The 23,815-nt window shown below is 52.2% G+C and overlaps 5 protein-coding genes across 5 annotated transcripts; 3 read left to right on the top strand and 2 right to left on the bottom strand.

Moving 5' to 3' along the window:
- Positions 1 to 2,273: 2,273 nt before the first annotated feature.
- LOC117862928 (14 kDa proline-rich protein DC2.15) lies at positions 2,274 to 2,973 on the bottom strand. Its single transcript, XM_034746477.2, has one exon. It carries the CDS (start codon positions 2,858 to 2,860, stop codon positions 2,465 to 2,467), a length of 396 nt encoding a protein of 131 aa, XP_034602368.1. The 5' UTR covers positions 2,861 to 2,973; the 3' UTR covers positions 2,274 to 2,464.
- Positions 2,974 to 4,699: 1,726 nt separating this feature from the next.
- On the top strand, positions 4,700 to 5,570 carry LOC117864525 (uncharacterized). The gene has a single exon (XM_034748661.2). It carries the CDS (start codon positions 4,700 to 4,702, stop codon positions 5,474 to 5,476), a length of 777 nt encoding a protein of 258 aa, XP_034604552.1. The 3' UTR covers positions 5,477 to 5,570.
- A 260-nt stretch (positions 5,571 to 5,830) lies between these two features.
- Positions 5,831 to 8,745, bottom strand: LOC117864526 (vesicle-associated protein 1-3). The gene is made up of 8 exons (XM_034748662.2): positions 7,507 to 8,745; positions 7,355 to 7,425; positions 7,187 to 7,268; positions 6,989 to 7,104; positions 6,748 to 6,909; positions 6,576 to 6,623; positions 6,262 to 6,336; positions 5,831 to 6,111 (listed from the first exon to the last, which is right to left on the bottom strand). The coding sequence occupies exons 1-8, from the start codon at positions 7,553 to 7,555 to the stop codon at positions 5,998 to 6,000; spliced, it is 717 nt and encodes a 238-aa protein (XP_034604553.1). The 5' UTR covers positions 7,556 to 8,745; the 3' UTR covers positions 5,831 to 5,997.
- A 127-nt stretch (positions 8,746 to 8,872) lies between these two features.
- LOC117864523 (putative glucuronosyltransferase PGSIP8) lies at positions 8,873 to 13,598 on the top strand. Its single transcript, XM_034748660.2, has 5 exons — positions 8,873 to 9,518; positions 11,199 to 11,454; positions 11,811 to 12,012; positions 12,091 to 12,238; positions 12,688 to 13,598. Exons 1-5 carry the CDS (start codon positions 9,256 to 9,258, stop codon positions 13,223 to 13,225), a joined length of 1,407 nt encoding a protein of 468 aa, XP_034604551.1. The 5' UTR covers positions 8,873 to 9,255; the 3' UTR covers positions 13,226 to 13,598.
- A 5,626-nt stretch (positions 13,599 to 19,224) lies between these two features.
- Positions 19,225 to 21,478, top strand: LOC117865839 (probable pectinesterase 68). Its single transcript, XM_034750080.2, has 4 exons — positions 19,225 to 19,776; positions 19,870 to 20,059; positions 20,486 to 20,931; positions 21,039 to 21,478. Exons 1-4 carry the CDS (start codon positions 19,520 to 19,522, stop codon positions 21,190 to 21,192), a joined length of 1,047 nt encoding a protein of 348 aa, XP_034605971.1. The 5' UTR covers positions 19,225 to 19,519; the 3' UTR covers positions 21,193 to 21,478.
- Positions 21,479 to 23,815: the final 2,337 nt, after the last annotated feature.

Here is a 23,815-nt window from a genome sequence, read left to right as displayed (position 1 = left end):
TATATTGCAGAATTCTCAGTCATGACATCATTTGCAGAATTCAAAAACACACAGGCCTGACATTCTCTAAAGCTATAACAGCGTAATTTTCTTTCTAATCGAAAGTAGCAAATCTGTCCCAGACTTACTATTACTCTATTATCATATATGTGTGTTTAAAGAGAATGAATCAAGCATGACAGACAAGTCTACCAGAGGACAACTAAGGATCGCATTATACAAAGCTCACAGTGACCATGAGCCGGTGGATGCGGTCGTTGTGCAAGAGCAGCTCTGCCTGCATGAAACGAAGCTGAACGCGCGTACGATTTTTGGAATGCTATACACCGGTTACTGTTATCCTCCTGCTTCTATACTCATGGTGTAATTGTGGTTGCCAGGCATACAGCTGGTCTGTGTGCTGCCATCACCAGCAGAACCAGCAGGGGCCATGTGGCACCCCCTAGAACAGGCAAAGATTCATACTAACATACACATACACATACTGAAACCTAAATCCAAACAAAACCAGTTGAATTTAACTACTGGGGGTACTACTCCAACGCCTGTGCCTACTATGACTGTGTCTGAATTCTGAACCTATGAGTACAGATAAAAAATTTATCACTTGGATTGAAAAATAATGAAGAGACAAATGTGAACATTTTTAGCCTAACACAATAGAGCTTTCCAGTACCGAAATGTGCTGCTACTGCAAAATAAATTGGAAATACGGAAATGGTGCATTCTTGAGCAGAACGCCATAGGGGTCATTCAGAGCTCATCCCCTACTGAAATATGGAAATGTCTCACTGGCATGATGGGAGTAGAAGATCAGATTCAAGAGAATCGATGCATCAACTGTTCCTGATACTAACACAAAATGGAATGCTGGAACCTAACGTCATCACCTAATTAGTCATTTCATACATCAAAACAGCAGAGAAGTCATGAAACTGAACATTGAGAAGGCGCATTCCCCTACTTCTGCTTCAGACTAGTAAATTGGCACCATCAGTCATATACTAGTCTTCAGGTAACAGTACAAGCAGTAGCTCCTGTTGCTATCACTGAACTAGAATGCAAGAGCAATCAGATGAAGCAAACAAAACGGCATCAAAATAAGCAAAGCAGGTCACAAGGTCCATTCATCACGTGTTAGACAAAAAATCTTCAGATGCAGGAGCAGTATCACCATTGAAAACAAGGAAATCACTTTAATTGGATCATATGTTCTTACCTTGGATCAGTGAGGTCGACGTCCACAGATGCAGGAGCAGTAGCTGTCCTAGCCGCCGGTGGTGGCCTAGGTGCGCGGGTACCTCGCCGGCGAGTTGAGGAGCTCCGAACTAGACCAGAGGTGACCCGAACCGGCAGCCGCTCGTCATTGCCTCCAACCTCCTGTGAAGCTGTCTCCTGTGAAGCGAGTTGAGGATCGGCACGGAGCCAATCCGGCCCTAGAGCCGCCGCCGCTGCTCCGGCCCACCACTCCGGCCATCCTCCGGGCATGCCTGTGCTTGCAGGCATGGCGGCGTTGGGGATGCCGGAGGCCTGTGAAGCTGATGGCCCCGCGCTGGGGATGCCGGGCCATGCGCCGGGGATGCCGGGCCACGCGCCGGCAGCCAGGCCCGCCGCGGCTGGGATGGCCGGTTGCTGCGCCGGTGGCTGGCCCGCCGCGGTTGCTGCGCCTCCAGGCCATGCGCCCGCCACCATGCCGGGAGGCACTCCCGCGGCGGCCAGGAGAGCACCTAGGGGACCCGTCGACGGGCCTCCCGGCCACACGAACGGGGCGCCGCCAGCCCCTCCGTCGGACACATACGGCGCGCCGTTGGCCCCTCCGCTTGGCGCATCCTGGAGCCCACCACCGGATCTACCCCTTTCGACCGCCGGATCCAAGTTTCCCGCCGCCGGAGCCGCATCCATGCCGGCCGCCGCCACCAGACCAGACCGGCGGCTGCCCCTCCGCTACCAGAAGGAGAACGGTTCACGACCTGAGAAAGAACGGTTCGCGAGAGGAAGGAAAAGGAGGCGGTGGCAATTCGATGTAATTTCAGCGAAGTTGAAGGGTAATTTGGTAACATGGGGGGCGCGGATGGAGGGGAAGCCGCGGGGAGCTGGTTTTTTGGGCTTCTCCTCCCCAGTGCAAATTGGAAAACGGCTTCACGGGTGCTTCGCGAGAGAAGTCGTTTTTTGGAAGGGCGTTTGGTACGGCTTCTCCAGAAGCCGCTCGAGAAGCCGTCCAATAAGCCCTACTAAACAGGCCCTAACTGTATTCATACAAGCAGCTTGCCGGATACAAATAAGAGAATAGTAATCCAAATTGTTCGAGGACACGTCCACACAGAGGACGAGCAACTTAAACAGGAAACACCGAAAAGCAAAAGCTGGTCAAACCGGCTACACGCGTATGACAAGCAAATCAAAGAACACGTCGGCATGCTCGGCTTGCTCATGCCATGCCGGAGACGAACGCGACGATCAGCGCTTAGAGGCACTTGAACCCGGTGGGCACGGTCTTGCCGCAGTGGTTGAGGATGAGGCTGACGTCAATTGGCAGGTTGAGGTTGATGCCGAGGATGTTGCCCTTGATGGCGGTGCAGAGGCACACGGCGGCCTCGAGGTTGACGAGACCTTCCAGCAGCGGGCAGCAGGGCTCGGTGGGTGGCACACCGACCTTGGCCTTGATGAGGCCCAGCACGTTGGCGCACACACCCAGCTTCAGCGCGTCGCGGGGGCACTTGCCGAACGATGCCGGCGTCGGGGTCGGCGTCGACGGGGTGGACGGCGTCGAAGGGGGGCAGTGACCGCCGCAGGCGCTGGCCATGGCGAACACGACCATGTTGACGGCCAGGAACAGCGCGACCGAGGCCTTGCCTGCCATTTCTGCACAGTGATAACAGTACCCCTGACCACAAGCACAGAGGAGGGTGAGCTTCAAGAGGAGCTCTTGATCGATTGCTCGGTTGCTGAGTGCTTGTGATGGTTCGAGACGGTGTTCGAGGGCGCTATTTATAGGAGAAAACGGTGCAGCGATGCTGTGATCAATCAGTGAGCGTGCATGTGAGGTTGATGAGCAGGCCATGGATTGGTTTGTTGAGAAGTTGAGGTGGCACACAGGATATACATGTTCAGAAACTCGGGAGTGGCAGAAGTGAACAAGATTGCTGCAGTGGTGGACGCATGTTTTAAGTTTGTTCTTGCCTGAATGTGTTAATGGTACTCTATTGGGCGATCTTGGCGTTTAGGAGGATCGATGTCTATACCTGGTAACATGCGCAAATGCCAAGATGCTGGTTTAAGAATGTTGTGATGGCGATCGATTGTTCACGATCAGGGGGATGAAAGCTAGCGCGGAATCATATGACGACGCAAGCGGCGAGGACAAGCTTCAAGCTTGCATTGCTCGTTGTTTCCAAGCAACTTACCACTCTATGCTTCTCTTGCTTTTCAGTGTGTGGTTGCATAATAGAGGGAGCGGAAATGGACGATGGAAAAGAGATGCTATTTTTTCAGCCAACTAAAAACAGCATATCGTTTGTAGTCGACGGCCTTTCTTCAACCTTCAGACAGCCAGCGATACGTTACTCCTTTTTTTTCCCCGCTATTTCTTTGGTCCTGCACGGAGGCTTTCACACCTCTTCACCCTCGTCCTCATCTCCGATGGCCCTCTTACTTGTGGATCTATTGCTGTCACCGCTAACCGGACATTCTTTGCCTCCATAGCTGCCGGAGCCATCCACCTGGTTCAGTCTACTGAACCGACCTGCCTCCCCAAGATCTTCCTCTCACTACAACATTTTGTCGAATGTTTTACAAATGGTTCGAGTGTTTGTAATTTATTTTGGACAATCCTTGAGAGTGAAAACAGATTAGCAACCAAGGATCTGGAACCAACTTTTTCCAACGAAAAAAACTGTAGTTCACTTACTAAATAACTAGCCAAAATGGCTTAATTAGATTTAAAAACCCTTGGCCATTTGAATCTAAAGAAGAGCAATAAACATCGTGCATTAAAAAACAATCAGGACATATGAAAATTTCCAGTAGTAGCGTAGTGCGGCATTCATGCACGTTAACCCACGCCTGTGAACTCCAACGTCGAGTGGAATTTCTGAAAAAATTTCACCCTTGAGATACAGAGATAGTCACTTGAAATGGAAAGGAGAAAGAAAAGGAAAGCTGGATGTTTGGGCCTAGTTTATTTAGGTTGGGCGGGACCATTACGACTACTTGAGCCCATATTAAGGCCCATTTATCAAACTTCTTATTGGGAAATTTTCCCTGGGCTGAAATCACCGGGATGGACACCGGCCCGTGAACAAAAAAGAAAAAAAAGGGGGGAAAATTAATGCATCGTTCCACGAAACATTCACACCGGATCTCGCGCTCTTGATGCCTCAGAGTTGCAGTTACTTCCCATCCAGAGATGTGTGCAACCGTGCCCTCTCGCCACTTCACAAGGCACGAAGCGATCATATGGAATCAAACAAACCCTGCACACGCACCCGTGCCGTTACCCAAGCGCGCGCGCGCGCGCGCGTTCAGACGAAGCGTCGCCCCCACTCCTCAAAACCTCACGCGCGGCCGCTCAAAGCCACAAAGAAACCGCCCGCTGCCGCACACGAGTACGCGATCCCGGCGTCGCCACGCCTCTCCCGGTACGCGCACCACACCGGCAGAGCCAACGACGACGCGCTCAGAAACCGGCAGCCCGCGCCCCATGGAGATGCCGCCGGCGGCGCAGGGACGACGCGCGAGCACCGTGGTGGAGCGGAAGCTCGACGAGCTCTGCGCCTGCCTCGACGACGCGCTGTCGTCCAGGCAGCGGGGCCCCGGCGCGGAGGCGCGGCTCGCCGCGGAGATCAAGGCGAAGACCGACTTCCTCCGGTCGCTCCTGGCCGCCGAGGCGGAGTGCCACGGCGGCGCGCGCCCGGAGCACCTGGCCGAGGCCGAGGCGCGCTTCGCCGTCCTCGAGGCCACGTTCGACCAGTGGGCGCGGCGCGCCGTGGCTGCACCTGAACCAGAGGAGAAGGAGGTGGGCGAGCCTGAGGAGGAAGCGGATTACTCCGAATCCTCGGGGTCCACGTGCTCGTGCACCGATTCTTGCCAGGAGGCGGCGCCCGGCGACGCCGTTGAAGCGCGCAAGGAGGTGACGGCCGATGGCATTGCCATTGCCGGCAAGGGCCATGACGCCGAGCGCGAGGACGCCGGAACACGCGGCGAGGCGGCGTCCGATGCCGTCGCCGCCAGGAAGCGCGAGGCCATGGGAACGCGCGACTACGCGACGCCAAAGGGTGGCGTTGGCAAGAAGCGTGACGCCGACCTGGAGGCCCTGGCGGAAACAGGGAGGAGGACCGTCGTCCAGCGGCGTTGGTGGAGGCGCGGCGCTGCTTGGTGCGGTGCCGCCGGCGTGGTCGCGCTCGTCGCCGTCGGCGTGGCGGTGGAGCTGGCCGCGGTGGCCCATCACAATGTAAACGTCTACGTTGTGCCGACGTAGGATGGTGCTAGTCTACTAGATCATGGAAGCTTTACAATGCGTCAATGCCGTTGTTCTCTAGCGTCCTGGTAATTTGCGACAAAACTTGCTCTGATGGGCTAGCCGGATTGTAGTCACATTTCTGCTTGGTTCGTATCGATACTGACTACTGAGCTATGGTTCTGCTCCAGCGGACAATTTCAGTACAGCAGTTTGTTTTAGGTTTCACCTGACGTATTGACACTCTGTATTTCATCAGTCTGCGTCATAATGTCTTAGAACAAGTCAACAGGGCCCAGTCCCCTGTTGCAAATTTGAACCATGTCTTTGCTAGTCTGGAAATCATACTAGGGAATTCTGTACTATGGCCTATCATTAACAGTGATATATGGTTCTCCATATCTATTAAATTCTCAGGAAATCCTGAGAACCCTTTCTGAATACTGCTTGTTATAGGGAGTGAAGCTACGGAGAATGCAATATCAAGTCTGTGGCGGTGTTGGTAGAAATGCAGATCCTTCCTTTTTACAACTGGTATTTGGCTAGACCTTGATTTCGTTCATCAGGTGCCCAATGAACATAGATGACATGAAGACGAACACTACAAACATCAGTGAGAATCCCTGTTGAGATGACCTTGTCTCCCCAAGCAGTTCCTGAAACAAATAATGAATTTAAATGTTCAAATATTGGACAGTAAAATAGATATCTAAACAATCCTTCAAAACATTTTCAGAACGTAGGGAAGATGTTATGTTGCACAGCATTCAGAAGTTATCAAGCGGCGTGTAAAGAGACGATCTTACCATATCTTGCTGAAGCTTCTGATGTTTATCTACATATTCTCTCTCTTGAACCAGCTCCGATATTACAGAGGTACCCTGACCAGCCAAAATAAGGAAAAGAGGGTGAACTAATTGCTATGCCGAATTGTTGCTCTCACTCACTGTACTCTATTACAGTGAATAGTACTTGATTAATTCACAAAACAATGAGAAGGTGTAAAAATTCTTATTAATATCCAATCTGACAATGACATGGCACTGGTTCCTCAAAAAATAACAGAGAGAGAAATGACACGGTAACAAAATGAGTAATGTTATACTGAGCATAGAGTTACCTCAGGACAAGAGGGTTCTGCAGCAGAAGCACCTATACATCTATGTTCCTAAAATTGAAACAAAAAATTTTCCTTAATTACAATGCTTTTTCATGTTGTGGCATCTTGAGTACTTTTCTTGAAATAGCCATCAGGTCAAAACTCAAAAGGCAATGTTAATTGTATTACTTACAGCATCAAATGTAGATGAGGTTTTCACTCCACAGACCACCTCTGACCGAGGGGATGAATCCTCTTCCTCTTCTTCCTCCGGAACTGGTGAGGGAGGATTAGCAGCAATATACACCACGCGCAACTTGAACTCCTCAATTACCCTACCTGGTGCTTTAGTGAACTACACATCACAAACGGCAATATTGATGACAGGCACTAGAGGAATTGAAACAATGAACTCTAGTGCTGCAAGTATGTACCAATTGAGGCCCAAAGTCTTTAATCGTCGCCCTATCCTTCACCACAACGCTCTGCACGAGGAACTTATCCTTGCACTGGTGATCTAAGAGCATCTCCATAGGTGCTTGCATAATCACTACACCAACAACAGCACTTCAATGACAATTTGAAGCAAATAAACCAATCGACCAACTGAGCGCACACTGTTCAAACAGAACCTGTTACATTGCACGAGCCCCGCGGAAGCACTATGCCGCAGCTGTGCCTGACTGAGTACTTCCTCGGGTTCGTTGTTTTCACCTACGGATCGGAACATCCAAACCAATCATTCTCCATCCCAGTGCGTTGTAGTAGCATCACAGAACAGTAAGGGCAGGGAATTTCACCTTGAAGGCCACGAACTGGTCGGTCCTGTTCGTCAGCTGCATGCAGCAAGACCGCTGCTTCTTCATCTCATCTTCTCACGTCAACAGAAAGTAAGACGAGAACAATCAGCCCAGAAAAGCATCAGCAAGCGACTGGTTCTTGAAGAACTTACAGGGGATCTTGAGCTCGGAAGGGTAGACCCGAAGCAGCTTACTGCTCATGGCGCCGAACGAAGAACAGGAAAGGAACAGTGGCAGCAAAAAGATTCGATCTTCTCCTCTTTTTCCTTGGCAAGAACACTGAACACCAGTGAGCTGGAGGACGCGAGAAGTGGTTGGTGTGGTTCCTGGGTCTGGAAGCAAAGTACACGGTAGCACGAAAAAAGTGCAGTGATGATGATCTGGATTCGGTGGAGGTGCAGCTCGGGGAACGGAGGAATAATATGATACGGATTAGGACTTTGGAGTGGGGTTTAGGAACTAGTTTAGGAATCTATCTAGCTGGTGCTCGATCGGTTCTGATGGGCTGGGTTTGGGATTAGCTGGATGTGACCTTTTCGTTTTGGGGGTTCTCCTTTCATGAATTCTTTGTGGTATGGTGCATTTCCAAGGTGATATTTTCAATAGTTTGCTCTGTAGCTGCAGCCTGCAACTATTTTTTCGGCTTCGTCCTTTCTTTAATAAAGCCCATCAGGTAGTGGTTGTGCAATCAATTACGGCTGAGATATCAGCTTCAAAGCTTTTTCATCGAATCCAACTTCTTTTAGAAGTATGCTTTGATCCAGACTGGACCAACATAAAAGGAGGCTTGTAAAAGAAATGCAACTGATCTTTCAGGCTTCAAGATGTACAAAAGGATCTGAAATTCATGTGTGTATCGTGTCTCTAAAAGCTCAAATGGAGAATTGCAGAAGATGAACATGAACCTGCCCTAGGAGGAACTCACAACCCTCGCCAACTTGCAATTTTGCGGAAACAGGTGCTGCAGTGCCCACGCCTCAAGGAGATGATCCACGCTGGCACCGCCGTGGAGGGTGCAAGATACGGGAGCCAGGGCAAGACGGAGACGCCGGAGGGCATGACGCGGGATCGACACAGGCCCCGGAGGAAGAGGAAACCTTTCGAGAGGCGGCCGCCGGAGCCGGGAGTGGAGCCATCGACCGTGTGGTGGGGTCGCATCCGGCGACATCATCCATCGTTGGTTCCGTTTCGTATCGTGATTTTGATTCGTTGATCATCCAACTGGTCCGGGCCCATGGAGTTACGGATCTCTCAATTCTCTCGATGCCAGCAGCAGCAGCCCATGTAGATAGGGATTTCAGCCCAAACTAACTCTGCGATCAGAAAACCGGCTTGACGGCCCATCCACCCAGTATATAAATGGGCTGTCTGTGCATTCGCTGGACAGGCCCAGCCCAGCCGCCCAATCATTAGTCCCACCGTGATTACACAAATCCAGCTGGGGCTACACGTGACCCACAATTATTAGCAGAACCACCAGGCTACGCCGCGTAATTATACGGTGAGGCAGGTGCTGTGCTGAGGTGCTCAACTCGAGTTCAGCTCTGTCAGTCACGGTCAGGCCCGCCCGTCTGATCGAGGAAGCGCGGCGCTCCCCCCCGGGTCTCGCGTCTCTTCTACTGCTCCCTCCACTTCCACTCCGCCTTTCCCATTCCCGTTGAGGCGAGCGAGACAGATCAAAAAGAGAGCGAGGAAAAAAAATTCCACCGCTCCCGAGGCACGTCGCCGGCGAGCGGTTGACACATCCGGCGGCTCCGCCGAGGCGACGACCGTGCTGCGGCCGCCCGCGGATGCTCCCGGGACCGGCGCGGCAAGGGCCCGGCGGTCCACGCTCGTAGCCAGATCTGAGGAAGGTGGTGCGGGGAAGTGGGAGGCGGGATTTACTCAGCTCCCTGGCGGGGATGGGGTGGTCCGTGGGGCTGTGGTGGCTCGTGGCGGCTGCGGTGGCGGTGGTGGTGGGGGCGGAAGGGGAGGTCGCGGTGGGGGTGGCGGCCCCGCCGAGGCGGCACGCGTACGCGGCGATGATGTACATGGGCACGCCCCGAGACTACGAGTTCTACGTGGCGACGCGCGTCATGATGCGGTCCCTGGGGAGGCTAAGCGCCAGCGCCGACCGCGTCGTGATCGCGTCCCTCGACGTCCCGCCGCGCTGGGTCCAGGCGCTGTAAGCTCTCCCCCACCTCTCCTCTCGTCTCGCTCTCTGCGTCCGCGCCTCTGTGCTCCCGGGTGGCGCTTGCTTGGATCGCTGGGCGTTTGGTAACGGACGCTCCCGCGGTTGTTTGAAGTTCCGATCAGTTTGGGATGCTTTTTTTGAAGTGGTCACGGTTTTACTTGATGCCTGTTTAATTCATTGAAGCAAATTTCGTGGCTATTTTCATGCTCTGTTTGGTCAAATTTACGCCCGAACCAGATTTTGGTCCTTCTGGCTGGCTGGCTCAAACCCCTTCGTTGCTATTCGACGCGAATTAATGGTTATTTCGGTAGGTTAACGTTGCAGAGTAGTATGTATAGATTGTCTCCTTCCTTGTTCGGTTCAAATTTGATTTCATTCGTTGTGTTTCCTTAAACATCAGGTGTTCCCTGTATTTTAGGCGATTCCTTTCTGTTCCTGGATCAAGCTAGGCTGCTCTGTCTTTCCGTACTTATCTGAACTTCTCTGACGTGCCGAACCTTATTACTGTTCCATCCTGTACTATGTGTGAATGGGCGAGATGACTGTGTTCATGCTCTGGCTGCATCTTTGGAAATGGCCGCTTAATTCAACTGTTTTTGAGTGCGAAGGCTCCCTTTCACGTTGACTTACTTGTATTAAGGCTAGAAGTTTTGTTGCGGGGAGTACCAGGATGTGAGATATTTGTTGACAGCTTACGACATTTAAGCTGCGAATTTCCAGTCCTGTTCTGCAAATCGCACTTATTTCAACTGCTTTATTCTACAAGACGATATTTGCGCTGGACTACTGACTTGGCCTATCTAAAATATTAGGTGAACAGTTGTGATATTTGACCTGATAATTTCCACTACCTTACGTTCTACTTAGTAGTTAACTGATTGGGACTGCATGAGCCTATAACAATTTTTCAGTTGGACTAACATGTAAAAGATGCCGTACTGTCCAAATGGCCACATGTGGTTGTCGACAGGAGCTGATTTGTCTGTGTTATAGCTCTGTCGGTGCTTGGCAAGTGTAGCTTCAGGGGATGCTTGTTTTTAGAAATTTGTCTGGCTTCTTTGTATCTTAGTGGTCCAACAGTTCATCCCTGTTCCTTAGAATATCAAATCTTGAATTGCTTACTAGTATATTGAGAATTTTTCAATTGGGAACTTGAAAGAATGGATCATTAATTGCACATAATAAATGGTTACACTCTACTGCTCTACCTTATTAGAAAAAGACATGAGTACTGGTTGAGGTCGCTGCCCTTGTGGGCATCAAGAAATAGCACTATAGCAGTACTGTATGTTGTTGTTGGCATTAAAAAGGTGCAAAAAATCATGAATGGACAGTAGTGGTTGTATAGAATGAAACAAAAGACCACATAATTTATCTCTGTGAAGCTGCAAATACCAATGTTGAGACCAATCTATCCTGTGGCACTGTTCTTTGAAAACCATGCATGAAGCAACTCCTTTCTTTTCTGATGAGATGCTTTTTGATGGGTGTTGCTACAATTTACATATATTTTGAAGCATTGAACATACATTTACAGCTGCCAGATATATTTCAGATCTGCGAAGTATGTCTTCTTTTTGCAAAATTGGACCTGTTTGCTTCAGTAAATTGTACTTTTTTATATCAGGTTTGCCTCTGTTAGTAATATGTGCATTGAAACTGTTTCTTTAGGAAAGATGATGGTGTGAAGGTGGTCTCTGTCGAGAATTTGAAGAATCCCTATGAGAAACAAGAAAATTTCAACATGCGATTCAAGTTGACTTTAAACAAGCTGTATGCATGGAGCTTAGTTTCGTATGAGCGAGTTGTTATGCTTGACTCTGACAACATTTTCCTCCAGAATACGGATGAGTTATTTCAGTGTGGTCAGTTTTGTGCTGTCTTCATCAATCCATGTATCTTCCATACAGGCCTCTTTGTACTTCAGGTAGGGCTACTTACTTTGCAGGCATTCCATGTTTCTGCAAAAGTTTTAAATTCTTGCAAATCAGAAAATAGGTTATTTCTGTCTTTGGCGTGGTTATAAACAAACCTACATCGCATCTAGTATCATTCTTTGATGTTCATTGAATCATTGCTTCATAATGGAAATCTAGCTGTGTGATAATTGATTCTTTGCTTAGTATTGAATTTTTTTTCAGTTGGTTCAGTACTTAAGGAGTTCGATGCAGTTTATTTTGCCTGAATACTTATTAGCAATTCTCAGGAATTTGGTTCATTTTTATTACATTTGAATTTGATGTCCTCAGCAACACTTCTTTTTCAACTTCATTTTGTTTCCAGCCTTCAATGGATGTTTTTAAGAATATGCTACATGAGCTAGCTGTTGGACGTGAAAACCCAGATGGTGCAGACCAAGGCTTCCTTGCTAGTTATTTCCCGGACTTGCTTGATCAGCCAATGTTCCATCCACCAGCTAATGGTACCAAACTTGAGGGTACTTATCGCCTCCCTCTAGGCTACCAGATGGATGCATCTTACTACTGTGAGTAAGAGTAACAGTATGATTATTCCACATTCACATCCATTTTGCTGGTTTATACTAACAGATTACACCTTTCAGATCTGAAGCTTCGCTGGAGTATTCCATGTGGGCCAAACAGTGTGATTACATTTCCAAGTGCTCCATGGTTTAAGCCATGGTATTGGTGGTCTTGGCCTGTTTTACCTTTGGGGCTCTCTTGGCATGAACAACGTCGTGAAAACCTAGGGTGAGTAGTTTCTTTAGCTTTTCCATTTTCTACTGCTTATTTCATCTGCATGCTCAAATAACCTTAGCACCATCCTACAGAACCAGATAAGGATGCCATGATGGATGATGTTGTCATTCATGTTATTATATCCTGATGTGGTTGGTGACATGTCGTGAAGAAATCTTTAGGATAAAGATGAATGGGGAAAAAACATTACCATGGCTTTTGTCTTTTAGGATAAAGTTGCATACGGCAAAGCAATCGTCATGTTCTTTTCTATCTTTGTTAATAGAATGTTCCACAAAGTAGGGGGTTTCCATAATTAAGGATAAAGTATAATATAACTGCATTAAGTAGGGGTTGTGGGGGGTCATGCTGGTTGAGGATGCTAACTTTTACATTCTGTAACACTGAACATATGTTTTTGTTCTGTTTTTTTGATGACATGGTAATGTGATGCAAAACAGGTACTCGTCGGAGATACCAGTGGCATTAATTCAGGCTGTACTGTACGTTGGAGTCATAGCAGTGACTCGACTGGCACGCCCTAGCTTGTCCAAGATGTGCTACAACAGAAGAATGGAGAAAAGCACTATGTTCTTGCTCTCCCTGCTCAGAGTAGTGGCAGCATGGTCCATACTCGCAGCTTACACCATTCCCTTCTTCATCATCCCAAGAACTGTGCATCCGCTGCTTGGATGGCCTCTGTACCTGCTCGGTTCTTTCTCACTTTCTTCCATTGTGATCAACATATTCCTCCTCCACCCACTCTCCGTCCTCACGACGTGGTTCGGGATCATTGGCACTCTCTTGGTGATGTCTTTCCCATGGTATCTAAACGGTGTCGTCAGGGCCTTAGCGGTGTTTGTGTACGCATTCTGCTGCGCGCCCTTGATCTGGGCATCTTTGGTCAAGACAATGAGCTCGTTACAGGTCCTGGTCGAGAGGGATGCCTTCAGGCTCGGAGAACCTAACCAAAACGCTGAGTTCACGAAGCTCTACTGAGGTGGACAGGGCAGATACAATGGTTGATGACTTCAGTTGTGGTTCGGTTTGAACAGCTAATCCCCATTCACGTTGGCATTCTGATGGCCAATTTAGTTGTACAACTAAGAACTGCAGCCTCTGGGAGCTAGAGTTGTTGTACCTTTTGGAAACCTCTGGGACCCATGATTGTTGTTGTCTTAGACATGTAGGTGATATACAGGGGGAGGAGGGGGGTCGAATTGGTGAGGAACTGCAGAGGAACTGACAGGTTGCAAATTTTGGTTATTAGAATTACTGTTCCTCTGAAAAGCCAACACATTTTTGGCTTTGCTGTAAGTGATACGATCAGTTCCATAACCGTTCACCAATGAAGAAAAGGGTTGAAAGATCAGACACTGGCACACTGCTGTTGGAAACGCTGCTCTCTGTTTGGTTTTTTACTGTGGTATAATTGTGTTGATATAACGCTGTTTTTCTTTTCCTTGAACTTTGGAGAGTTCGAATGACGACATTCTGCTGCATGTGTGAACCTTCCATTTACCAAGATGAGGCGTTGTCTGGGAGTCGAATACGTACACCACATCACATGACCTGGGCAAACCTGTCTGTCTGACAGGTCACGGGGTGGCGACGCTGCAAACTACAAAGCAAAGCTTTTGCAAGTATGGCTGCACAGCATTCGATCACCTGAGCTTAGCTTCATCTTGACAAGAACGTTAGATGTGACAAATGTTGTTGCTGTCAGGCTAATAAATAAGCGGTTATCTCCTGTCCGCAAGTTACTTCAATCCAATCCCCAACCGCGCACCTCATTGACGTCCAGCGCCCGCGCCCCCGCCCGCCCCCCCCCCCCCCCCCCCCCCCCCCCCCCCCAACACACACACACACGTGCTCTGCACTTGCACTTCTAGGCTATGTGCAACTGTTAGTCTGTTACCACGATGTTGCATTGCATCATCACCTGCGACACTGCATGTGTTTCGTGCACAACTAGAGAGAGGCTGCAGCGTTTTCAAATGGCATTTTCTGCGAATAGGATTTTCATTTCAGTGTACTAGAGGGCCTGGAGTAGTGTATCGATCGACCAAAAGCGAGGCCAACAGCATGTAATAAAGTGGTCCTCGTCCTCCCCTCCTACAACCTTGTCTCCATCGGGGAGCTCCGATTCCTCTAGTCCGATGTGTCATTCTCGCCACCCGACAGTTCCCAACGTTTAAAATCCTCCAGGCTAGGGCCACGCAACGCGACGCTCTGCTACCGTCCAGAATCCGCGCGCGAGCTGTCATCACGTCACTGTAGTAGGCCACGCCGCGGCGGCGCAGCGCCCGCCCGTTCGCACGGGATGGGACGAGACGATCAGACGACAACCGCCGCGCGCGCCGTGCGCCCGTGCTCGCCCGGCTGGCTTGCCGCGCCCGCCTTGCCGGCCGGGCGGGCTCCCGAACGCGGCCGCCCTGCCAAGTGACCGTTGCGCTTGCCTAGCTGCCCCGCGCGGTGCCGCCGGTGCATGCCGCCCGCGCCTGGCGGCCTCTTGCAGTCTTGCTGGAGTGCACCGTCACAACCCTCGCAGCCGCCCAAACAAGCAAACAGCATCCATCGAGAAGCGGTACGGGTGTCGCGTCCTCTTGCGAGGATTTCCGGCCCTTCTGCGGCCTGATCTCGGCTGCATCTGGTGCGTGTGTAACGTTATTCTTGGAACGTAGCTGAAAGAGGTGCCACGCACAGTACAAGCTGGCAAGCTGCTAGCTAGTCCGGAACAATGCAGCAGCGCGTTAACCAGTGGTAAGGCACGCAGTAGATGGAGCAGCTTCACGAACGTAGCACGCTACAGATGAATATTCACCGATCCAAGGTCTGCATTGCACTGTAAAAAGCAGGATGCATGGATCCAACCCGAAAAGGCGAGGTTTACTACTGCTGTCAGTGCATGCACACTGCAGCATGCAGATACCCGTTTTTTTTTTTGACACAGCACCATGCATATGTGGTCCCTCATCAGATCAGCAGACAAACTGGGAAGTATACCCGACGACGCAGACCAGACGTGATTAGGAGCGAACGAGGACCCAAAAGAGAACAAAGATGAACGATGGAAAGGTTAGCCTTTTAATACTACCCCCGAACTACTCTCATCTCATCTACAAACAATCATCAGCTACTACAAAGAGAATGAAGCACGGACAGAAATTAAAAGCGCCTTGACTTTGCTATTTGCGGCCGGGTTCCGGTGGGGGTACACCGTCATCATGCCGATGCCGGCCGGCCACGGCCACAGGCCACAGGTCACAGCGCACGCCGGACGCCGCGCCCCGCGCGCGGCTCCCAAGGCAAGAGGGGCCTTTTTTGGGCCGCCGTGCTCTCGCCGTCTCGCTCGCGCCCGCGGCGTGCGTTCGGGCATGCCCGCATGCATGTGCGCGCGGTGCCATTTATGCGTGGGCACGGCGGCCGGCCGGCACGCGCGCGCGTACGTTAACCCTTGGATCATTGCTGTTGTTTAAGGTTCTCCGCGGATCAATTAGTTTATTAGTCTGATCACTCCGGTTCCAGTGCGCCCTGCGGCTCTTGTAGTATGCCGTGGGCGCGACCCAGCGACCGTGTATGTGACGAAGGGAGGGTTCGTACGGTTCTATCTCGTGCCTTGCGGTGGCATTTCTCGGGCCTCTACTGTGACGAAATCGGCGGCACGCTGCAGTCGTTTTTGTTCCATCCGCGGCGTGCTGGCAGGGCTCTCGCACGCTCTCTGCGCAGCTGCAAGCATTCTGTCCGTGTACGCTCGTGTCCCCATCCGATCTACCCTTTCCCGAAGGGCCCCGCGCCCACCTTCATCGATGAGGGCACCCGTAGTGGATGTCGATAGACTCTCTATAAGCCTCCACGTAGGAAAGAGAAAAGAGGAGAGAGAAGAAAGTGTCGCTAGATGTGGCAAGAGCTGCTAGCACGCGCCTCTGTGCTGAGCGGGCCCCACCACGTGTTTATCCTTTCTTCTTTCTTCGCATCCTCTGCCTCACGGTCGAAGAGCGGCCGGTGAGCGCAAGGCGCGGCTGGCGCGGCCAGAGAGCACAGGTTGGAGCGGCCAGTGAGCGCAGCTCGCTTGACTCGTCGCAGGGACCAGGGAGGGGCGCGGCTGCCACGGGATCCGTCGGGAGGCATCTCGGTCGTGGCACCATGGGCACGGGGGTGGGAGGGGATGCCAATGTAGGTGACGTCGCAGGCAGCGGCCAGCGAGCGGGGTGCAGACGCAGCTGGAGGGGTGGGAAGGGCCGCCGGTGCGGCCGTACGGGGGTCGCAGGTAGCGGATGCGGCTGAGGGGTGGGGTGAGCTCGCTGCGGACGGACTCCGCGAGAGCTAGGGCGGGCAGGCAGTGGTGACCCGTGGAGCCTCGCGGGCTCCGCTGGCAGTCGTGGCTTGACGAAGCCGCAGGTGCTCGGACGCCGCGGCGCACAGGTCGGCTGCAACATCGTCAAGCTCGGCATCCTCGCCTCATCGCCAGGCCAAGCACCACGAGCCCCGCATGCCTCGCTGTTGGCCGCCGCGCAGCCGAGCTTCCCGGGCTATGCCGTTGGCAGCTGCTTCGACGAGCCATGGGCGCGCGGACGGCATCACTGACGAGCCCCAGTGTGTGCGGAGGTAGGGCATCAGGCCGTCATCACGAGTCCCACCACGGCGGCGCGGGGAGGCAGCTATGGTCGGCGAGGACGGCATGTGGGCAAGGAGGCAAGCCGCGGGTGGGCCTAGGTGCCTGGTAGAGGGGCCAGCACGGAGGGGGTGGCGGGAGCTGGTGCGTGTCCAGGCCCCGCTGGTCGGGAGCTGCGGCTAGTGGAGGTGGCCGTCCGTGCGGCCATGAACATAGAGTGCAGTGAGAGATGTGATTAAAAAATCTTAAATTGTGGGGTTCATAAAATTTTAGAAAAGTAGGTATGAAAACTGATTCATCGGATATCTCATCTTTAACTCATCTTTGCTGCTCTCAGTAGGCGCGTACCAAGTTTCCTCTCTGCATCTCTGTAACCATTGCGGTGCCCTGAGGACCATCGTCCAGGGATTTGGTAAAGTTTTTTTTTTTCCCGAAAACGGGATATAACATATATTAAAGGATAAAAGGGAGCACAGTACATCCCATTCTTACAGAAAAGACCCTGAGTAACCCTGAAATTACAACAAGGTCCCTACTATTTATCTTCTTTCTCAGAACGAGCTGCGGGCTCCTTCCAACTGTTCGCCGGATTGCACACTCAAGCATCGATCCACCAATCTTCCCGATCCAAATCGAAGGACGGACTCCAAACGTTGGATAACTGCAAGAGATTCTCGGTAAAAGAGCATCAGTCGTCGGTCCCCTCGATCCAGCATCATCTCCGCTTTCCTCGACGATGGATGAGGTCCATCGAAGCCAAGATGCTCCAGCGCACAACTCCGACATAAGCAGAACCAGATCCAGCAACCCATGAATCCACTCCACCAGGCCACCAGTGATAGCAGCCAGCAGATGGAAAAAGAGCCGCAAAAGATTCACCATGTCCTCCTTCAGTCGACCGAAATCGAACGGAAGCAGCGACGGGAACCTTTCGGCAAAACCAAAAGAGAGGTAAACTAGCATCCCACAAACTTCACCGATGAAGACGACTGGCTCATCTTCGAGGTCGGAGAAGAAGATTATTCGCCCTCGGAGCAGCTCCGCCGCCGCTCCCGGCAACCCTATCTCCACCATCGCCGGCGACGGGGAGGAAACCCTAGGCATAGATTCTAAACTATCTACCCTATATACACCCGCGCGTCGATTCCCCGGTTCTTCTCCCTCTCCGGCGCCAGACCGGCCGCCGGAGAGGAAGGGAACCGGCGAAATCGCCGTCGGGAACCCTGTTCGCCTCCGGATCGCCCCTTTCCGCTTGACGATACTGTAGCAAGGGGATAAGTCTCGTCAGGGATTTGGTAAAGTTGATATGCCGCACTCGTGTCCTCACGCGCTGCGCGGTTTCTACGTTTGCACTACGGCTGTGCGCTTGGCTTGTTGCTTTGAGGTATACAGGTTAACAGTTACACGGAGAGAGTATCCAGTGTGTGTTCTTCCCACCACTTTATTACATGCCCCCACGAACGAAAACTACATCTAAAAGTTTGTGGAAATTCTAACAAAAAAATATAGATAAACAGATCGTGCAATCGTTTAATACAAAATTTAAGCTTGAGCAAAAAATATGTATAAGGAGAGAAAACGAGAGAGAGGATAAATCAATATATTAATTGGTGCGGGTGCAATCGTTTGTGCGTGATCTGACAAGCTCAGTTATCTTCTCTCTCTCTGTGTGTCAAATAATTATATGCTCGACGTGCAAGGATGTACCGACCAACACATGTTCAGTGCAGGAACAGCAGTAAAAATGCAAGGATCGAAGAAGCTCCTGCCATTAGAGTAAGGTGACAAGTAACAAACACACATAAAAAAAAAATTAGTAGACCCGAGTACAACAAAAGCTAAGGTACAACGACGCTGTGTGAGCGGCTGGAACATCTAATTAGGCCCTGCAAATACTGCTGGACACTAATAAAAGAACTGTAAATAATCTCACTCGCCTATATATGTTAGATATGTTAGGTGCATTCTAGTATTAGTTAGTTAATTAACCTAGCAGGTGAAACTTAGGTGGTGTGCTCAAAATGTAACGTAAATGTAACGAATCTCATTACATATGTTTGGTTGTGGCTATAATCGAATTCCTTATACCTAAATCATATCTATACAAGCTTGTAACCTCTTCTCCCTCACCGTAATAAGATACAACACCAACATCGTAATCTAATTACGTTACCAGAATGCAATCAGAGGGCAATCACCCATTCCGCGTACCAAATATACTGTAATCTGATTCCTTTACATTTACGCTACTTTAGAACGAACCAAACACTATCTCAAAGAAAAGCATCCGTTGGCATCCGACCAAGCCAAGAAGTTCCAAATCACACCTACCTACCGGCTGCAAGGTATAGCTAGCGAATGGAGCGTTCCCGTCTCTGGCCTCCATTATTCCCGTTGGCTCCTCGCCTCTCTCCCACCTCTATATATTCCGCACCCTCTCGCTCGTGTTCGTGTAGCTCTTGCTTCGCTCTCACCATATGTTGTGCATGTGAAGAGAGAGATATAGAGGGTGAGACCGTGAGAGCAAGCTAGCTAGAGAGAGTCACAAGACACAAGCTAAGCGCAGACACACTGCACACGCACACACCAAAGTACCTTGTCACTCTCGCACGGGCATTGCCAACACGAATCAGCTAGCGTTTAGGTCGTCGTCTTAGTCTCTCGAGCGAGGCAGCAGCATGGATCGCGTCGTCCTCTTGCTGGTATTGTTAGCCACGCTCGCGGGCATCCTGCCGCCGTCGGCGTGCCAGGCGGCGACCAAGTGCGAGTACCCGAGGCCCTCCGGCCACGGGTACAAGCACCCGGTGGGCGTGCGGAAGGTCGTCGTGGACGCGGGCGGCGCCGGCGACTTCACCTCCATCCAGCAGGCCGTCGACTCCGTGCCGGTGAACAACAATGTGCGCGTCATCATGCAGATCAACGCCGGCACCTACATGTAAAGCCAGACACTCCCATATAGCTCATCTAGCTTTCTGAGCTTATTTGCTGTATATGCTGACTGGCTTAAGTTCGACCATGAACAATGCAGAGAGAAGGTGCTGGTGCCGGCGTCGAAGCCGTACATCACGTTCCACGGCGCCGGGCGCGACGTGACGGTGGTGCAGTGGCACGACCGGGCCAGCGACCCCGGCCCCGACGGGCAGCCGCTCCGCACCTACAACACCGCCTCCGTAACCATCCTCTCTAACTATTTCACCGCTAAGAACATCAGCTTCAAGGTGAGCACCCGTTTGCCCAGTGGTCCATGAGAACGTCGATCGTACGCGAGGTCACAAGGCGCACAGGGAAAAAGAGATGCGCGTGCAGCCACAGGGGAAAGGGGCACGGTGTGCAGGAGCAGACAAAGTGACAGCACCTCCAGAGTCACAAGTCTGGGCTTGTAAACGCTGCTGCCGTCTCTGTGAATCCTTGCTACCTTTCCTTCTGAAATTTTGAATCCGTATAATGTTTTCACTACAAGATGTTACTGTCTTGTATTTGTTGAGTTTTACTTGGAGCAGCAGGCTTCAGAGAGGATTGGCTTCTTTACAGCTTCGGTGGCTCGCTGCCTGGACGAGCAACAAATTTTGGTAGATTTCAGTTAACAATGAATAGGTGCATGCAACTAACTGGGCGTGTTGCGCTCTTTTGTTTGGCTTTGGCAGAACACAGCTCCGGCACCAATGCCCGGCACGCAGGGTGGGCAGGCGGTGGCTTTCCGCATCTCCGGCGACAAGGCCTTCTTCTTCGGGTGCGGGTTCTACGGCGCGCAGGACACGCTGTGCGACGACGCCGGGCGGCACTACTTCCGCGACTGCTACATCGAGGGCTCCATCGACTTCGTCTTCGGCAACGCCCGCTCCCTGTACAAGGACTGCGAGCTGCGGTCGACGGCGGAGCGGTACGGGTCGGTGGCGGCGCACGGGCGGCACGACCCCTGCGAGCGCACCGGCTTCGCCTTCGTCAACTGCCGGGTCACCGGCACGGGGAGGCTCTACGTCGGCCGCGCCATGGGCCAGTACTCGCGCATAGTCTACGCCTACACCTACTTCGACAGCGTCATCGCGCCCGGCGGATGGGACGACTGGGACCATGCCAGCAACAAGAGCATGTAAGCAATTGTTAACGTTCAGCTTCATTCCATCGTACTGCGATTCCCCGGCCGGTCGGGTAATAACCTGTACGATTGCTAACGAACTCCTCACCGGCGGCGTGCAGGACGGCGTTCTTCGGGATGTACAGGAACTGGGGCCCCGGCGTCGACGCCGTGCACGGCGTCCCGTGGGCGCGGGAGCTCGACTACTTCGCCGCCCGCCCCTTCCTCGGCAAGAGCTTCGTCAACGGATACCACTGGCTCACGCCTGATGTCTGAGCAGACGCTCGACAGAGCCGCCACGGATGTGTTACAGGCCGCTACAGATCTGTTGCAGCAAACCAGATTCATTAATACGTACAGCACAAAACACAGAATAGTAGAACACCATTCTGTAAGCTTCTACTTCATGCATATAGCGATGCAGCAGCAAGTATAGATATCGAGATTCGTTTAGTCGTTTCCAAAGTGAAGTACGATTCTGTACAAGATTTATAGAGTTTCGAAAACATTGTTACAGTATGTACCAAATGTAACTATGGGGACGGTTGGTTCCCTTTGCTTATTTTTAGCACGTGTCACATCGAATGTTTAGATACTAATTAGGAGTATTAAACGTAGACTATTTACAAAACCTATTAGATAAGTGGAGGCTAAATGGCGAGACGAATCTATTAAGCCTAATTAATCCATCATTAGCAAATGTTTACTTAGCAACACATTATCAAATCATGGACTAATTAGGCTTAATAGATTCGTCCCGCTGTTTAGCCTCCGGGTTTTGTAAATAGTCTATGTTTAATACTTCTAATTAGTATCTAAACATTTGATGTGACGGGTGCTAAAAATAAGCAAGAGTAACCAAACCAGGCGTATATATAGTGAGCACTGAGCAGTAAGTTCATTCGTTATCCGTTTGTATATGAGATCTTATCTATGCAAGTCAGTACTGTTTTATATATTCTATTTAATTTGCAAGTCATGTTTGAAAACTAAGCAGTGAGATCTTATCTATGTCTTGAATCTACAACACGGCTCGACGTCGCCTCCCGCTCGGGCGACACGTGCAGCGACCCGAAAAACCAGCTGCCATCACTGCTCCCTCACCTCGCCACCGCCGAAACCCGCGCGGCCCCTAGGAAGGTGGTGGCGGGGTGTTTTTGCCCTGTACTGGTTGCGTCCACTTGGATTTGGCGTGGGAGACACCGCGACGCGGCCATGGTGCGAGTAGGGCGGCAAGGTCACGCCGGCACGGCGGTGTTGACCGGATCTATGGGGCTGCGATGGTGGCGCGGCGCCACAGAGCGAGGAAGCGACCCGGCGGCTGTGGGTTTGGCGAGCAAGCGGTTGGGCCGGCGAAGGAAGCCTCGGCTTCGAGCAGCCGTGCGTTCGGAGCGGCGCACGGAGGCCGCGCCACGGCCGCGGTGGAGGCCTGGCGTGTGCGAGTGGGAGCTGCACCTAGAGCGGTGCGAGGAGGCCGCGCTATGGCTGGTGTCGACCGGATCGGCGACCGCGCGGTGAAGGCTCGGTGCATGCGAGCGGTGGTGCCCTGTGCAGGGCAAGCAGCAGCTTGGCGCTGGGCAGGGCGGCCGTGTGATAACGGCACCCGGAGCTGCACGACGACGGCCATGGCGTCCGCGTGTGAGGTCGCGTGGCGGTGTGGTGGCGGTGGTGGTTCGGCGATAGGCGCAACTTTAGCCAGGCGTGGGTTGAGGCTCCGCGCAGCGGTGGCCAACGTGGGGCGGGGAGACGAGGCCGTGAGGCGGCGGCCTGCACGGTGCGAGGAGGTCGCATAGTGGCGGCGTTAGGGGCGGGGCGAGGGCGGTGACGACCGCGCACGGCAGTTGCCGTGTGTGCGTCATCGATGCAGTGATGTGCAGCCGAAGATGGTTTACGCGCGATGGGAGGAGGCACGGCGGTGGCAGCGCTCCTTGGAGGGCTTCCATGGTTGTCGTCCAGGGAGTGCCGAGTTGTGTACGTCTAGTGGGTAGGGATGGGATGCTCCGAGCGAAAGCCTTGTTCGGCGTTCTTGCTGGTGGCGATGGTGTCGTTATCCCCGTTGGGGGCCTCATCTTGAGCTCCATCCCTGCTGCAGGGGATTCTCTAGGTGAAAATCCTGTCCAAATTCTGGACGAGCGACGGTGACACCACTGGCATCGTCTCCTCGTTGGAGGTGTCGTCTCTAGAGACCTAACTCGGCTTATGGCATGGCTGGTGACGCGATGATCATGGGAGGCTGCAGCCGGTGGCGGAGGTCCCGTCGGGACAGGCTTGCGGCGCGGCAAGGCGGCATGGTGCAGGATGGCAAGCTTGATGGGGGTTGCTAAACTCACGAGGAGTCGATTGCAGTTGTGGTGGCGGCCAGGGGTTGTCACATTTTTGTCGGGTTGGCTGCTTGCAGCGGACTGCGGCGACTAGTGTTGCTTGGCAACTGTAAGTGTGGCATGGGACTGCGTCGAAGGATTACGCTTGCAGCAACAACATCGTGGGACGACTTGGCTTGCAGCGGACTGTAGCGGGTTGCTCAGCTTTGCTGGGCTACTCTGGTGCAGTACATCATCAAAAGGCTACGCAAGCGACTACTTTAGCTTGCTGACACGGCGGCGAAGGCTGTGTGCGCGGGTGGAGCAACGAGGCGAAGTCAACGTGCGGTGGCGGCGGCTTGGCTGTTTGATGGAGACCTTGGGAAGTAGGGCAACATTGCTCACCATCCCGATGGCGATAAAAGAAATGGATCCGTGACATGAAGTGATGTGGCGGGCGTGGTAAGGCCCCCGCACGTGGTGTTTCTTCAAGGCGACGAGAGAGGTGGAGTCCAACGGCGGATGTGGCAAGGTCCCCGCGCGTTTGTGTTATCATGGTGGCGACTGCGAGGCAGCCCGCGAGCGCTTCGGGTGAAGTG

The sequence above is a fragment of the Setaria viridis genome, chromosome 7 (genome assembly GCF_005286985.2).
Source record: "Setaria viridis chromosome 7, Setaria_viridis_v4.0, whole genome shotgun sequence".
Lineage (NCBI taxonomy): Eukaryota > Viridiplantae > Streptophyta > Magnoliopsida > Poales > Poaceae > Setaria > Setaria viridis.
This window is presented reverse-complemented; position numbering and strand designations above follow the sequence as displayed.